This window comes from Meleagris gallopavo, chromosome 5, assembly GCF_905368555.1.
Source record: "Meleagris gallopavo chromosome 5, MGAL_WU_HG_1.1, whole genome shotgun sequence".
In the NCBI taxonomy this organism is placed as follows: Eukaryota; Metazoa; Chordata; class Aves; order Galliformes; family Phasianidae; genus Meleagris; species Meleagris gallopavo.
Genome location: NC_139408.1, coordinates 22,572,685 through 22,587,099, shown reverse-complemented (window position 1 = coordinate 22,587,099; position 14,415 = coordinate 22,572,685). Strand labels below are relative to the sequence as shown.

The 14,415-nt window shown below is 37.1% G+C and overlaps 1 protein-coding gene across 1 annotated transcript in view; it reads right to left on the bottom strand.

Moving 5' to 3' along the window:
• The window catches only part of MYBPC3 (myosin binding protein C3), a 58,001-nt gene that overhangs the window by 24,768 nt on the left and 18,818 nt on the right, over positions 1 to 14,415 (bottom strand). Inside the window, exons 10-19 of the mRNA XM_010711432.2 lie at positions 11,046 to 11,069; positions 10,249 to 10,415; positions 9,272 to 9,404; positions 8,466 to 8,590; positions 7,779 to 7,884; positions 4,074 to 4,240; positions 3,547 to 3,712; positions 2,485 to 2,591; positions 2,106 to 2,135; positions 1,821 to 1,957 (exon numbers count right to left, since the gene is read on the bottom strand). Coding sequence (XP_010709734.2) covers positions 1,821 to 1,957; positions 2,106 to 2,135; positions 2,485 to 2,591; positions 3,547 to 3,712; positions 4,074 to 4,240; positions 7,779 to 7,884; positions 8,466 to 8,590; positions 9,272 to 9,404; positions 10,249 to 10,415; positions 11,046 to 11,069 — 1,162 coding nt within the window. The remainder of the gene's footprint in view (positions 1 to 1,820; positions 1,958 to 2,105; positions 2,136 to 2,484; positions 2,592 to 3,546; positions 3,713 to 4,073; positions 4,241 to 7,778; positions 7,885 to 8,465; positions 8,591 to 9,271; positions 9,405 to 10,248; positions 10,416 to 11,045; positions 11,070 to 14,415) is intronic.

Sequence of the window (14,415 nt, the reverse complement as noted above, 5' to 3'; positions counted from 1 at the left end):
CATATAAACATTTTAACAGTCTGAAATACAGTCAGGATTGTAATACATCATCTAATGTATTCTGAAGCTGTTACATTGTCTGTTTAGAATTTTAGTAGTTAGCATATGCTATACAGCATTCCTATCAAGCCCAGCTTCCTTTATTTGTGTTTTGGGAACTTCACACCTTAGAAGTAATAAGGTCTGTCTGATAATCATTTTGGGAGAGAAACCTTCATTTCAAAGAAACTTGTGAATGAGGGAAGCAGAAAAATTGCCCTCAGTTTCTTAGAAAAAAAAATAAAAAGAGATGAATGGCTTTTTTTTGTTAGGGTCTGTTCTAATTCTGTATTGCAGAAATAAGTCCTAAATTACACTGAATTTCCCACTCTCTTTAAGAGTGCTTCAAAATTGGGAAGAAACAGGACTGAGGAAATGAATGTAATTGGTAGTATTATTTTTGTCTGTATCAGTTTATTTTCTATGCTACCTATGAGAAGTGTAATGATGCTGCAGAATATTACGTACATTTTTTTGGCACTAGTTATAGCTCAAGAGCACACAGATGGCAAGGGGTGTGGATATTCTGAGGTAGCCATAAAAGAAGCTCACTTAGACTCTGGTGTGAAGATTCTAATCTTTTTCTTTGACGTTCTGCAATTCCTCTGATTAGGCAAATAGCAAGTGTTTTCTATTTTTATTAACTAACTACTTTTCTTTGCAAACTGTAGAAGAATCATTCAGACTATAAAAAAGAAACTGTCACTTCCAGAACATGCCCATGATATTAGGTAAGATCATGGTTCAGTGGTCATTTGTTTCATAGAATCATAGAATTGTTTGAGCTGGAAGGGACCTTTGAAGTCATCTAGTCCAACTCCCTGCAATGAACAGACACCTACAGCTACATCAGGGTACTCAGAATCCCATCCAGCCTGATCTTGAGTGCCTCTGGGGATGGGGCATCCACACCCTCTCTGGACAACTTGCTGCAGTGCCTCACCACCCTTATTGTAAAAAACTTCTTTCTTATAGCCAATCTAGATCTCCTCTCTTTTAGTTTGAAACCATTTTTCCCTTTGTTCTATCACAACAGACTGTGCTGAAGTCTGTCCCCTTCTTTCTTATAGCCCCTCTTTAGCTGTCCTCTATTTTTCTCTCAGATATTGAGAGAATAAGCCTGTGTGGTATCCTTCCATCTGCATAGATGTACATCTGCTCATATGTATACAACACCTACTTTTGGATGGAAGAGGCAACTGTTCCTAAAAAAGAACAATTCAAAGTGACTCCTACAAAAACAACTAACTTAAAGACATGTATTGCAGCTATTTATTTTTTTCTTAATGAGCTTTAAAAAAATATAAAGGAACATGAAAATACTTGTTTGAATTAAAGTTCTTAATAACACAGACTTGAGAAGGGAAATTTATCTCTCATTGTGACTTCCTTGTCTCAACTATTGTGTTAGATTGTCTTATTGTAATACGCTGTCATTGTTGAATTGTATAATCAATGAGTATACAGATGTTATAGTTATGAAATATACCAGAGAGTTTGGCTAAGCAGTTATTATGCCAAAAGAGAATAGAGGGAAAGCTTACCCATACCCTGGGCTCACTATGAAACTCCAGAGGATGGGACCTCTAGAAGAGATCCTTCCCTACTGGTGGTCAGCTCTTAAATGGGTCTAGGAGAGGTGCAGCCAGGCTCCACCCCTTCCGGCAGCACAGGTGAATTGCTTTCACCTGTGCTCCCATGGCTGATGCACTGCTTGCCTCAGGTGATCAGTCAGAGCTTCAGGCCGTGATTCAGCAGTTCCCATACATTGAATGTATTACCTTGTTCACTTTCTGCCAGATGACAGTAGGTGTTGGATCTCCTGATATGGGAACATCCAATCTCAGTTTGTTCCCAGCCACCACAACAATAGTGTCAGGGGATTGACCCAGACAGTCCAGATGGATTTTGGGAGGTTCTTTAGGAAAGGCAAAGAAAAATATGGTTTGAGTGTTGCGTATGAGAAGGAAGTAAATACTCGTGCCTTACATCAAAAATGAAAATACAGTTTCCTTTGCTGTTGAAAATATATTTAGTTGCATATGTGTAGTGAATGTTGTCCTTACCTTCTCTTGGTACAAAATCAATCTTGACCTCTGGAGAGAAAAAAAAAAAAAAAAAAAAAGGTGCAATTAGGAAAAATAGGTCAGAAAACAGAATTTTTGTACCACCTCCATCCAAAAAGTAATTAAAAAATTATTAATCATTACATTATCAGAGAGCATATACATCTACAGATCAATGTAAATAAACTGCAAAACAGGCTCTTTAAAACAATGTACTAATGATAACAAAATAACAGGGAAAACCAATATAATGCAACAATTTTATGGTAGGACAGTCTTATGGGAAGGATATCCTCCACACTCCTTCCTGAGAGAGCCATGATTAGTTCCATCTCTTTATCCCTATGGAATTCCTGTTGCATCTGCTAAGATAACTTACCCAAAAACTGGAGCTTGGCAGAAAGGTTGTAAGCAAATCCCTGAGGGATGAAGGAATAGTCAGCCTCATCACCTGGTGTAACGTCCTCAATGGTTAGCTTATGGATCCTGGAAACATGAACAAATATGCATCACTCCCATATGTTACCTTTCCAGGAAAAATGGGGCTATCTCAAGAGACAAGGTGCAGACTATAAGATATTCGCAAACATTACCGTTTGTTCTCCGCTTTCCCTAACATCAAGAGCTGCCAAGGCTGTGAACTGCTCCACTTTCAGTGTTTGTTTCTCAATCTCAGCACAATGTCTGTGAGTGAACTTCTCAAAGTGAATGCAGAGTCTACTCTGAATAGAGAAAGTGGTTTCTAATCCTTATTCTGGCTCTTTGCCCTTAGAAGAGCAGTTCTATCACTGCTGCCTTATTTCATTTGATCAAGCTTGTAATTACAATGAACTGTGAAAAACAAGCTAAAAATTGATGTTGCATCCCTTTATTAATAAAATTTCAAAATTTTATTAATAGACAGAAAGGGAGTACCAAGGAAGAATTTACCTAATGCACACTATTTATGTATTTTATGAGTCTTGTTCTTCATTTCTGATAAGAGTTAGACTGCTAAGAAACTTGGACGCAGAATGGTGCAATTGTATATGTTCTAATGTTTTTACTTATAAAGACCACTGTTTTTTTCTGAAGGGTAAGTGCTATATTCATAGATATATAACTATATTTATCTGTCTAAGCACTATTGGGATTTTTAAAGTTACTACGAATGTGTTTTCTAAATGATTTCAATAGCAAGAAAAATGTGATCTCTAAATGAAAACTGAAAATGAATTCCGCTGATATACCGCTGATACCATAAACACAAAATGTACCAACACACATGCCAAACAACTTAGTGACTATATGTTTATTGCGCATGAAAAGGTTTTAACTTTTTCCTTCTAGTTGTAGCTAGGACAAAGTCTTGCTTTATATTCCCACTCCCACTGAGATAATAATTCCTGTGTGTTGTAATGTAATACTGAAACTTGTATATTCTTTCTGAAAGAAGACTAACCTGCCAATATGGGAGATCTTTATCCTTTCATCTGGCACCACCTCCTTTCCATTTTTCAACCAGATTCCTTTCACATTTTCATCAGAAACTTCACACTTGAAGACTGCCTGGTCACGTGCCTTCACTGTCAGATCCGCAATGCTCTGATAAACTTCCAGCTTTTTCTCTGATTTTGTGAGAATAAGCCATACGCACAACAAATAAGAATAGCTCTGTTAATGAGTAGCTTTACTGAGTAGAAAAAACTAGGATTGTTTGTGAAAAGGTGAAATACAAAGGCAAATCCACAGCATGCAGGGCTTTAACGGGACTGGTAGCTAAGCACCTGTTAGTATCAGAGTATCTGTTACATCTGGCATGTAGGTCTGAGTTCTCCCTGAGGTCTCTATTATCAAACCTTATACAACTTCTGAAGTACTGTTTTTTTCCATGGTGTAAGACTTTTGCTACCCCTCTCTGCTATTCTTGAGAAGGTTACCTTCAGCCTGTTTTCACTTTCCAGCTTCTGTAATATTATCTGCACTTACCTTGTACAATTAGTTCAGCAACTGATACCCCACCGTTTGTCTTCACTGTGTAGTGTCCGCTATCCTCCTTGGTTGACTCGTTAATAATTAGATACTGCTTTTTTCCATCTTTCTTAAATCTGTACTTGAATGTTTCTTCCCGTGTCAGCTCAACACCATCCTTTTCCCTGCAATCCCAAACAGTGTTGAGTCATTTTTCTATGGGTGGAAGAGGTGAGTAAGAGTCAGCTCAGTGTTGAAAGTCACAAGATAAATCCAATCTTTATAAAATTTAGAGTCAGCAAAAAAAGAGACTATTTCACAAATGCTAGCAGAACCAGAACTGCTAGGGAACAAAATCCTACTAGCTTGACCATTTGTGTTCACTGGTTATTTGACTTGTGTTCCAAGAGAGTTCACTCACAAGGAATTCCTTGTTCAATATTATCCATATGCTATAGATACATAACAGTATATTAAATGCTATAAAAAATACAGGGATGAAGAAACACCTTACCAGCAGGGAAAGTACAATCTTAAAAGCTCTGCTATATGGTAATTAGGACTTGCCTTAGTCTTAATTTTCCTAATGTGAATTGTAGTTGTTATAATCAATTGTGTGCATCCATAAAAAAGAAAAAATAAGGATTATTTTAAATGAAGATATTTTTAAAATTTTTATAGTTCTTTCCATTCAGCGATACTACAGTATATAAGACATACTAAATAAAGCTTCACAGGGCAGCCTGAGAGGAAATCTAATTATTGTAATTTCCAGTCATCATGAAGGGAAACAAGCAGAGAGGATTCAAGCTGTTTAATCAAGGTCACACAAAAATACATAAGCTTTTTAAAGCTTTCCTGTTCTTAATCCTAAACATCAACTCCAAAAGAATAATTTGGAATTTCTTCAACTTTCTTCTTTTGTAGCTTTTTATATTTTTCATCATTATTTGAAAACATTCGTAGTACTTCAATACCTCTGCAGAACGTAAATTGAAATGTTTTGTTATGTTTTTAGTGGAAATTTCTTTCCGTATTGTGGCGTTGCTCTTATTTTTTTTGCCAGCTATTCAGATTAACATGTGCTCATATGATAGAAAATTGCTGTGCAGATGCATTAAAACACTGTACCTGATCTCTAAGTTTGCAATCTATGTGTCAATCTGCTGAAGCAAATCACAGATTGAAGCTTTAAGCAGACACAAATTCTACAGTTTGTCACACACACGTACCTACTGAAACCTCAGAATATGCAGCTTATCCCCTCCTAACTGTTCTTAGAGCACAGCTTATTGGAACTTACAGTTGGAGCAGAAAACATGGTTTTCCAAATCACAGGGCTACAAAAGTAGTAAGAAGGAAACATAATGTGTTTCATATGGTTGTTACAGGCAGTACATAGTGTTATGTTAAGTCAGGATAATGTTCTTTGCTCGCTGAGTGGCAAGAGCCTGAGGTCACCTGTACGATGTTCTCCTGATGGGCTGATGGTCCTGTGTATGCAATTAGTTCTGGAGGAAGTGCTATGTTGTAATGCATAAGCCTTTGCTGAACTCTGTGAATGGGCTGTAACCCAGAAACTCAACATGCTGCTGGGACAAAAATGGGCACACACACTGGTTAGTGTTTCAAAGATTAATTTTTGATTTAGTTTGGTGGTGTTTTTTGACGTGTGGCTCATCAAAGCTATCTCAGTGTTCTAGTCTAGCCCTTCAGAGAGAATGAGATCACTTGATCTCTTTAGTGAAAATAGAATGTTTGCATTGAACAGTGTCTTAAAACCCCAGAATGAGAATAGTATTTTTATCTTTTGTTTGATTTAGGAGTGCACTGAAAGTAGCGGAAAGATTACAGCCCTTCTTTTGGCAACAAGCAATGAAGCAGTAAGGTCAACTGATAACTAAGATGTAAGAGGAAGATTCTATAGAACAGTGGAAGTGTTGGTTAAAAGACCATCATAAATTACTTGCAGATACCTGTGACAGAGAAATTATGTAACAATGGGGGCATTGGGATTTTTTGCTATTACGGCTTCCTTATAGTTTGTTTTCATTGGAGCTCTTTGCTCCAGCATTCAGCCATGGAAAGATGAAGTCAAAACTCTGCATTTTATTACATCTTTTTCTTCAAGAATTTTATTACTTCCAATGCCATTTGGAGTTTAGAAATAAGTACCCTGTAGTATTTTGTAAGAATAACGTGAAATCTTTGCAGATGATGATGAGAACATTCTTTCCTGTTTACTACAAAGAGTAGTAGAGCTCATGTGATGAATTCTCTAACCCCTAGTCTGATGTCAATGCTAGTAGCCTCTTAAATCCTGTGCAAGTCATGTATTTCCTTGTTCACATGCCTGTGCCTCCATCCCTGGGTTTAAAGGATACAAGAGTTGTAACAGGTTCCTTTCATTACTATCTGTTACTTTGCTTAAACTGTTGAGCATTTCCCTAACAAGACATGAAACTGGAGTTCTTTTTCCATACCATGTCTTATGTTTTTCCTGGACATTTCTTTCTCTTGTCTTTGTTGCCAAAGAGCACTGACTGAGCCTCACGTAAAAATGGTGAAGTACAGTGTAAATGTCTAACTGCTCTGTTTTCTGTTGCTATGCATTGAAGAGTTTCTCTGATCACTTGCTGCATTTCAGGCAGACAGCTGCTGCTTTGCTCTTGTCACACCAAATGCCCATCCCACTGATAACAGCTCAGCAAGATGTATGGGAGTTGTTCAAAGGCATAGGATCAAAGTGTGGCAGCTGCACTGTGCTCTGAGGGACAGATATGGTTGTCCCCATCTCTTGTGACCAGGCATTTGTAAACAGTTCCTGAACAATAGCGTGTGTGTGCCCGTGCTTTGGCTTTAAGAATGTAATGCATATGCTATAGCAATTCTTGGACTCCATTTAAATTCTCAGTTCCTTCCTTTGGGAGAGAAGATGTGTGAAAGCGCCTTTCAGGAATGTAATGGGCATTGTGGGAACATTTGATAACCATGTGTTTGAAGCTGTTAACAAGCACAAGAGAATTTCATCTGGTAGAGAAATGAAGTGAGAACAGTGTGCATAAGGCCTGGTATGTGAGGACTGCCTGCTGTGCCTGCTCGAGCATTACAAACCTTCCAGCTTCTTCCCAGCTGGAATGTCCAGCCAAATGAACTCTATAGCTACAATGTTTGTCATCTTAATCCCACTTGCTGCATATGCATAATGTCTGGCTTTGCAGAATCACCACAATGAATATGTTAAAATCAGTCAATGACCTTCCCTCTCTGTATCAGCAGACTCTAACTTTTTACTGACGTGAAAAAATCTAATTGCAACTGAGAAGATCAGATCTCATCACAATACAGATCTGATTAATCTGCGCAGCAGTTAGATATTGCTGCCAAACATTTAGAGAACTTTAAAATTAACAGCATGGTAGAATCAGTAGCATCCTGTAGCTACAGAAAAAGAAATTCTAGAGGCTATAAAATGTCTACACTTAATTTGTTTTCTGTAACCTTCTGGTCTCTCACTTCTTCCTCAGTGCTTGAAATATAGGACAGTGCTATATATATATTTTTTTTTCTGAGATCAGTGTTGTAGGATGCCATCATTCTTTTTATTTCACAGCTCTTCTCCAAAAACGCTGATCCTATGATGTGCAATGGAGGAATATTTTTTGATATTTGTTTACTGATTTTTGTTGTTGTTTTTTGTTTCTTCCTTGCTTCTTCCCTTACCATTTCACAGTAGCTCCTTCCTCAGACACTTCACACTCAAACTCCACTCTCTCTCCAACCATCACCATTTGATCCTCCAGGGGGTGAGTGATCAGGATTGGGGGCTCTAGAAATGAAGAGGCCTTGATTAAAACAGTGTTATGAGAGACTGAACACCACAGGTAAATGTCAATCAGTCTGCAGGAAGAACCCCTGGCAGAATAAAAAGTGATGGATCATGTTATCAATGTAATCAGATGACCTCTTGATACTTGGTTTGTGAGTCAAAATGCAAAGACAAGATTAATCAGTTTTCATACATATTTCAAAATTCTGAGCTAGGTATGTTAGTTTTCTGTACTACTTAATCTTCTTATGAAGCTTGAGGCACATATTTCTTTTAAGTGGAATCTAATTTTTAAAGTAAATTTCTACCCCTATTATTTGTAAACATGGATAATTTCCAATTGAGAATGAATGATAATTATTACTGTGCTCTTTTTGTGTGCTTTCTCAGATGTAGCTGCTGGGAAAGTCTTTCTTTATTTAACTTTAAGAAAAATACTTGCTTTAATAGAGCTCAGATTTTGCTCATATGTTTGAGAATTTCATTTGAGATTGACACGTCTGAGAATAAAGAAGGATTTGATAATAATTTGATGCTAAATGTTAGGGGGGGATCTCTTTCCTTTACCTGCCGTTGCTCACCTTTTACGAATAATTCTGTGAAGCTCTTCTCCTCAGCTACAACGCATTCATAGGCTGCATCGTCAGCCAGAGAGCAGTGGTTTATGGTCAATATTCTCTTATTCCCAACGGCCTCAAAAATGTATCTGAGAAAAGAATGTAAGTATAATCAGAGAGTATCTCTTCTGGACTCAATTGGTGTCTTCCTCTGCCAGGCAGAGAAGAAACCTCCACACTTTTTTTCACATCAGTGGCAAGATATGTAAAGACTTAAACTCTGTATATCCCTGTCCTAGCACAGTGGATGGAAACATGAGGAAGTTCAAAATTTGACAAATGAGCACATGGAATTATGGAGAACTCTTCGTACTAAACTGACACATACAAACTCCTGTGAATGTTGTTGGTATGCTGGTTAGTCTGCACGCTTTTCTAATGCAGCCATACGGCAGACATGACAACCGTAAAAATTTCTTGTCATTGCTCTAGAATCAAATCATTGGAATTAGGTTTTACAAACAATCTACAGTAAAGTATATCCCATATCATACAAAAGTGGATACATAAACAGTAGAGCATAATCAGAGAACTTACTTGCTAGATAGATGTGAGTATCCCATTCCACATGTAGATAGAGCACAGGAAAGAAAAAAAACAGCCATGAGAACAGTAAACTCGCCCCAAGTTTACGTACCATATACATTCCTTGACAGCTCTCTATTTTATTTATCCTTATTTTATTCATGTCTTTCTAGGAATAACTTGTTTGTCCACCTTGTCCATGCTGCAGCCCATTTCTGTCTGTATTTCCTGTACTTCTTGTTTACCTGCCGCTCACTTGGATCTCCTGTCCGTTCTTCAGCCATTTCACATCAGCATCTGGATTGGCAACTTCGACCATTAACTTAATCTTTTGCCCTTTGTCCACTTGATAAGCAGGATCCAGTTTCTTGAGGAATGCTAAGATGCATAATGATTTAAAAAAAAAACAACTGTATTACTACTATTGTTGTATCTCTGTCAGGAAAACAAACATTTATTTCTTTTTTGTTTGTTTGTTTACTATCATCCTAAACCTTCTCCACGTTCTCCACTTTCTGCATCCATGTTTTTGTTTTTACAGTTTCCTTTTCTCTGTTCTTGTACTGTCTATAGGATGAAAGCGTGTATTATTGAGGTAAAATGAGCCAAGTAGAACATTTCAAATCAGTTGTAAATATGTACTTCAGCATATCCTTAGGGAAGTTATAGCTAAGTGTGCCTGTAGAAGGATGATGATAATCTTCTCAGTACTAATGAAAAGCCATTTATCTGCTTCAGACTTTTAAGACAAATGATTTAAAATTACTTAGTTAATACTTGACGAGACTACAAAAGTCTCAATCCCAAATGTATTGTGCTTCAAATGTTTTTAAGAAACGTTCCCAATGGGAATTAAGTTGTTTAAATGTATCACTGATACATTTGTATCAGTGTACACGTACATATACTGTACATCTGATGTACTGACCAGTTTTTGGGTTGTTTTTGGTTTGTATTCAAGATAAGGGTCAGAGCAGAAGAAACCTGTAGAATGAGAAGGATCAAAATACCCAGGCTTTCAGAGTAGAGTAGACCAGAGCATTGGGCACAGCTCTGATCTTTGGTTATCAGTATTTTACATTTAAAGACCATGAAACAATTGGAACAGGAAAATGTGTTGCACTCATGCTCTTCTATCTGGCTGCTGTCCAGTTGATATCTGAAGAACTCCCAGACAGGAATATACTGACACATGTATTTGGAAGAAATACAGTTTGCCAACCTGTACTTTTTTTCTCTTCCTTCTTAATGCGTTTGAGGCGTTTCAGCATCCCACGCAGATCTGTGATACCATACTGAAAAGCAATTTTCTCGTATTCAGAAGGAGGAGCTTTCCTCAGGATTTCCCAGACATCAACATCAGGTTGTGAATCACTTTTTCCGTCACCTCTGCAAAAAAAAGATGAAGCTGTTTCTTAATAAATAGTCTATATTTACTTTATTATCATCAAAAATAAAAAAAAATTGAATGGCAAGTTAGTTTTACTTAAATATATTTATTTGTGGTGATTAAAATTAAAATACTGTCCTGAAGGATTTACTGTGTAATAGCCAAGGCAGGTAAATTTTAGTTTCCCTTAGCAGTGGGTAATTGAAACACAGAAGACTTACTGCTGTGTGATGACTGTACACAAAACATATGGCTGCGCAAGCCAATATCCTGAGAATGCCTTAGAAAGAAGGCAGTTGGTTTGTTTTAATAAGAAACAAGTAATTTTCTCAGGACGTTTTTCCTATTTGCTAATTCAGTAGGATTATTAAAATATCTATTATTTTTTGCAAAGGCAATGTTGAGTACTGGCAAATGAGACAATATTTACAATGGTATACTTATTTTATGATTTAACCAAAGAATGGTGATTCCAGGAGATTTAGTGTTTGATTTAGCAAAACCAAGTGAAAAGTAGGTTCTCTGGCGCTGGGGAAAGGTTGGTTGTTTTTTTTTTTTCCCCCTGTCATCATGTTTTTTTAATTTAAAAATACAGAAATAGAAAAAGAAATTGGTGTAACCCATCTTACCGATTTGCAGTACGCAAGAAACTGCTGAACTCAGGAACGATGAACAGAAGTGTTCGGAAAAGCATGCAGCATCCCAATAGCAAAGAAAGAGGGCATAATGCGTTAATACAAGAGAGCCATGAATGTCATCTTCACCTTTAGCAGAATAAGCCTGTACTTCAGCAGCAGGGAGATGAAGGTGTCTGTGCAAAAGCTCTGAAATAGCCTTAATAAAAATGCTATTCCCTAGTGATGTGAAATTCTCTCACTCAGTTCGTACAGTTCCACTCTGTATTTTAAGCTGCAAGTGTAAGGTCTTCTGCTTGATCCTAATGATGGCAAATGACATTACAGGGAAGTAAGTAGCTCTAATTTGCTCTGTCATCTTGGATCTGTTGCCTGATATTGCTTGATAAACAGAGAATGGATAGAAGCAGTAACATTTTCTTTACTTTTCCTAAACTTCTTGTGGTGATTGTTTCTGATGTTGCCAGGACCAAGCAGATTCCACTGCAGCAGAGCACACTCATTTAGTGAAGTCATGTACAGTGGTAAACCCCAGCATGCAGACCACTTATGCAGCAGGCAATGTTTAGAAAAGTGGAGGATTATGGAAGGATTATCTTTGTTATCCAATGGAGGATTATTTCTTTCAGGAAAAGAACTTTATGAGACATATGACTACATGACAAAGCATGACTGTAGTCGGTCTGGGCCATAGGTGTAACCAAATGTTTTAACAGTGTTGTGACTGACCAAAATAGTCTTGTTTGTAACAAGAATGTTATGGTCATTAAAGTACTGCAGTCAGTGCTTAACATTTCCATCATCACTGACGTTCTTGAACAGGAGATGGGAGACAACAGAAGAGGATTTCAGCTCAGTGAATGCAAGCTGAAGTATGGCATGCAAAGTCTTTATCTGTGGAGTGGTTTATCACTCACTGAACATTATGTCCGCGCTAGCACTCACTATACTGATAGTGTATCTGAAGTTTTAACTCTGTGGAGTTTTAATTTTTTTTTTTTTTTTGTAAATATTAAGGAAAAAAAAAAAGGAGAGGAACAGAACCAAAAAGCTAATGGGATATTTGACCTTGTTTTTGTGAAACTAACATGACAGTCTTATTCAGTTGCAATTCTTAGAGTGCTCTCCAGGTGTTCATGAGAGTTTTTTGATGAAATTTAATCTTCCTGTACTTCATCCTTGACAGTTGTTCACACTGACTTGACAAATGTGCACACTGACAAAAAGCAATCACGTGAATAAGGTGTGGTTGTGATCCAAAGGATGTTTTTCTAAGAGAGTGCTTATGAAAATTTGGTAAAAAAAAAAAAAAAAAAGGAATGATCACATTTTTGTGTTTAATATCTGATTGCAACTCTATACATTCCATTTGAAAATTTGCTGATGCTGATTTTTTTTTTTTTTTTTTTTTTTGACGATCTTGGAACCTCTTCTCAAACTCCTTTATCAAACCTGAAAGCAGGGCTTGGATATTCATTGCTGTTCAGAGCACTTTTTTAAGCCAGTATATCAAAATGCATACAATTGTTTGCCATCACTTGAGTCAGCACTGCACAGCAATCCCCTCCTCCTGCCCTGGTTTTAGTCAAAACAGTGTTAATAGTGCACAGAGGATTGGTTGTTGCTGAGCAATGGGCGCGTGCCCTGGGGCCACTCTGTGGGGAAGAGCTGCTGGAGGCAGTGGGCAGGAACTGCAGGTTGGACATGCCTGGCCTAATGTATCTCGCTATTGAAAAGACCTCCTTAATTTTTGCTTTAACTTTTCCATTACTCAGTGTCATCCCATTTTTAGGTCTGGCAGTACTGCTTAGTTGCATGCAAATGGAAATAAAAGAAATAAGAAATAGCAGTATTTACAGTAATTAGAGGAGAAAGCTTATAACTTGCACGTATGTGACAAATTGGTACCAAAAGTTAAACGTTATCATTTGTGTAGTGTTGAACTGGATTCTCAAAAACAAAAAAATGAAATCCATTCTCTGCCTATAGGCAAGGGCTTCACCATCCCAGTATGCCTTCTCACCATTTTGTTTTTTAAAACATTGTTTTTGATTCCAGAAAGACATAGGCTGTACTCTTGCACTGTCAGTAAGAACTAAATGATGTATGAAAAGTAACCGAGAGCTTGGACTCTCAGAGTTTCTCCCACCCTTAAGTTACACTCCTTGATTTTGGGGTTCCTTAACAAGGATGATCACCTCATACATTAACTATGCACTTGGGAGCATTAAGATGGAGCTTAGTGGATCTGCTGTAAATGGAATATGCAGCTGATATGTTTTAAACATATGTGGAAGGGTTAAAAATAGTTTTGTACATCCCAAAGATGGATCTTTCCTATCTCATTACTGTCAACTGAATGGACCCTGTCAGCTGTCACCTCCTTCAAGGTCTCTGCTCACTTTCCCATTTAATAGTTCTATGACAGCTGTTCCCTTCCTCTTCCCAGTGACCTCTCCTTGGCCCATGACATCTGTATGTCAACACCAGTTAATTAAATTACAGTGATAGGAGATATAATATTAAAAGAAGCTCTTCCTATTATAGAGAGAATGTTCATTACCTCTGGATTGAGGGCACTTGTAAAAAGGGAGGGACAAAGCAGAAGTGGTAGAAGAACATTCTTCAGTTCTTTTTGAATCTGCATAGCTCTTTAAAGTTCCTCAGCATGAGGTCCTTTTTATCTGTCCTATTCTAATGAAAAACATTTTCATTCCATGGTAAGTTTGTATGCCTTTCAGTTCTCATTTAAGGTAGGAGCAGTCTTCAGCCTGTTGTGTGCAAATTCTGAAGGACTCACAGATTACTTCTAAAGCAACTGTGAAGAACAACTAGGAACGGTGAATTTATCAGTGTGCTTAAATTACCAAAACAGGAAATTTTGACCTTTCCTGTAACTCACAAAGGGTCAAAAACACTAATAGAATGCAGTGAAATTATTTTTGTCTAACAAATATTGAATAGTTAGATAATCAAATTGAATATTGCTGGAAATACTGGTGATATTTGCTACTTTTTAGAGTTCTGTGTTTGCTCAAAAGAAATTAGGAACACAATTTTTTCACGTTGGTCTCCATTTATTCAAAACTTCAAAAAAGAGGTCACTGGTTCTCTTTCCTTTTTTTTTTCTTTCTTTTTTTTTTTTTTCATACAGGATGTGTGTACAACTACTCTGTTAGAGCTCTCAGTTTTGGTTACTGCAGTTATTCAGAAAGTGTATTTTCCTTATTTTAAAATTAGCAAAAAAAAAAAAAAAAGTCATTCACTTTTTGTCTCATACTTCTCTGGGGTTCATGATGAAACAAGAAAGTTAGATACCAATATCAGTTATAGGAAGTTTGATTGTTGTACTTTCTTCTTCCAG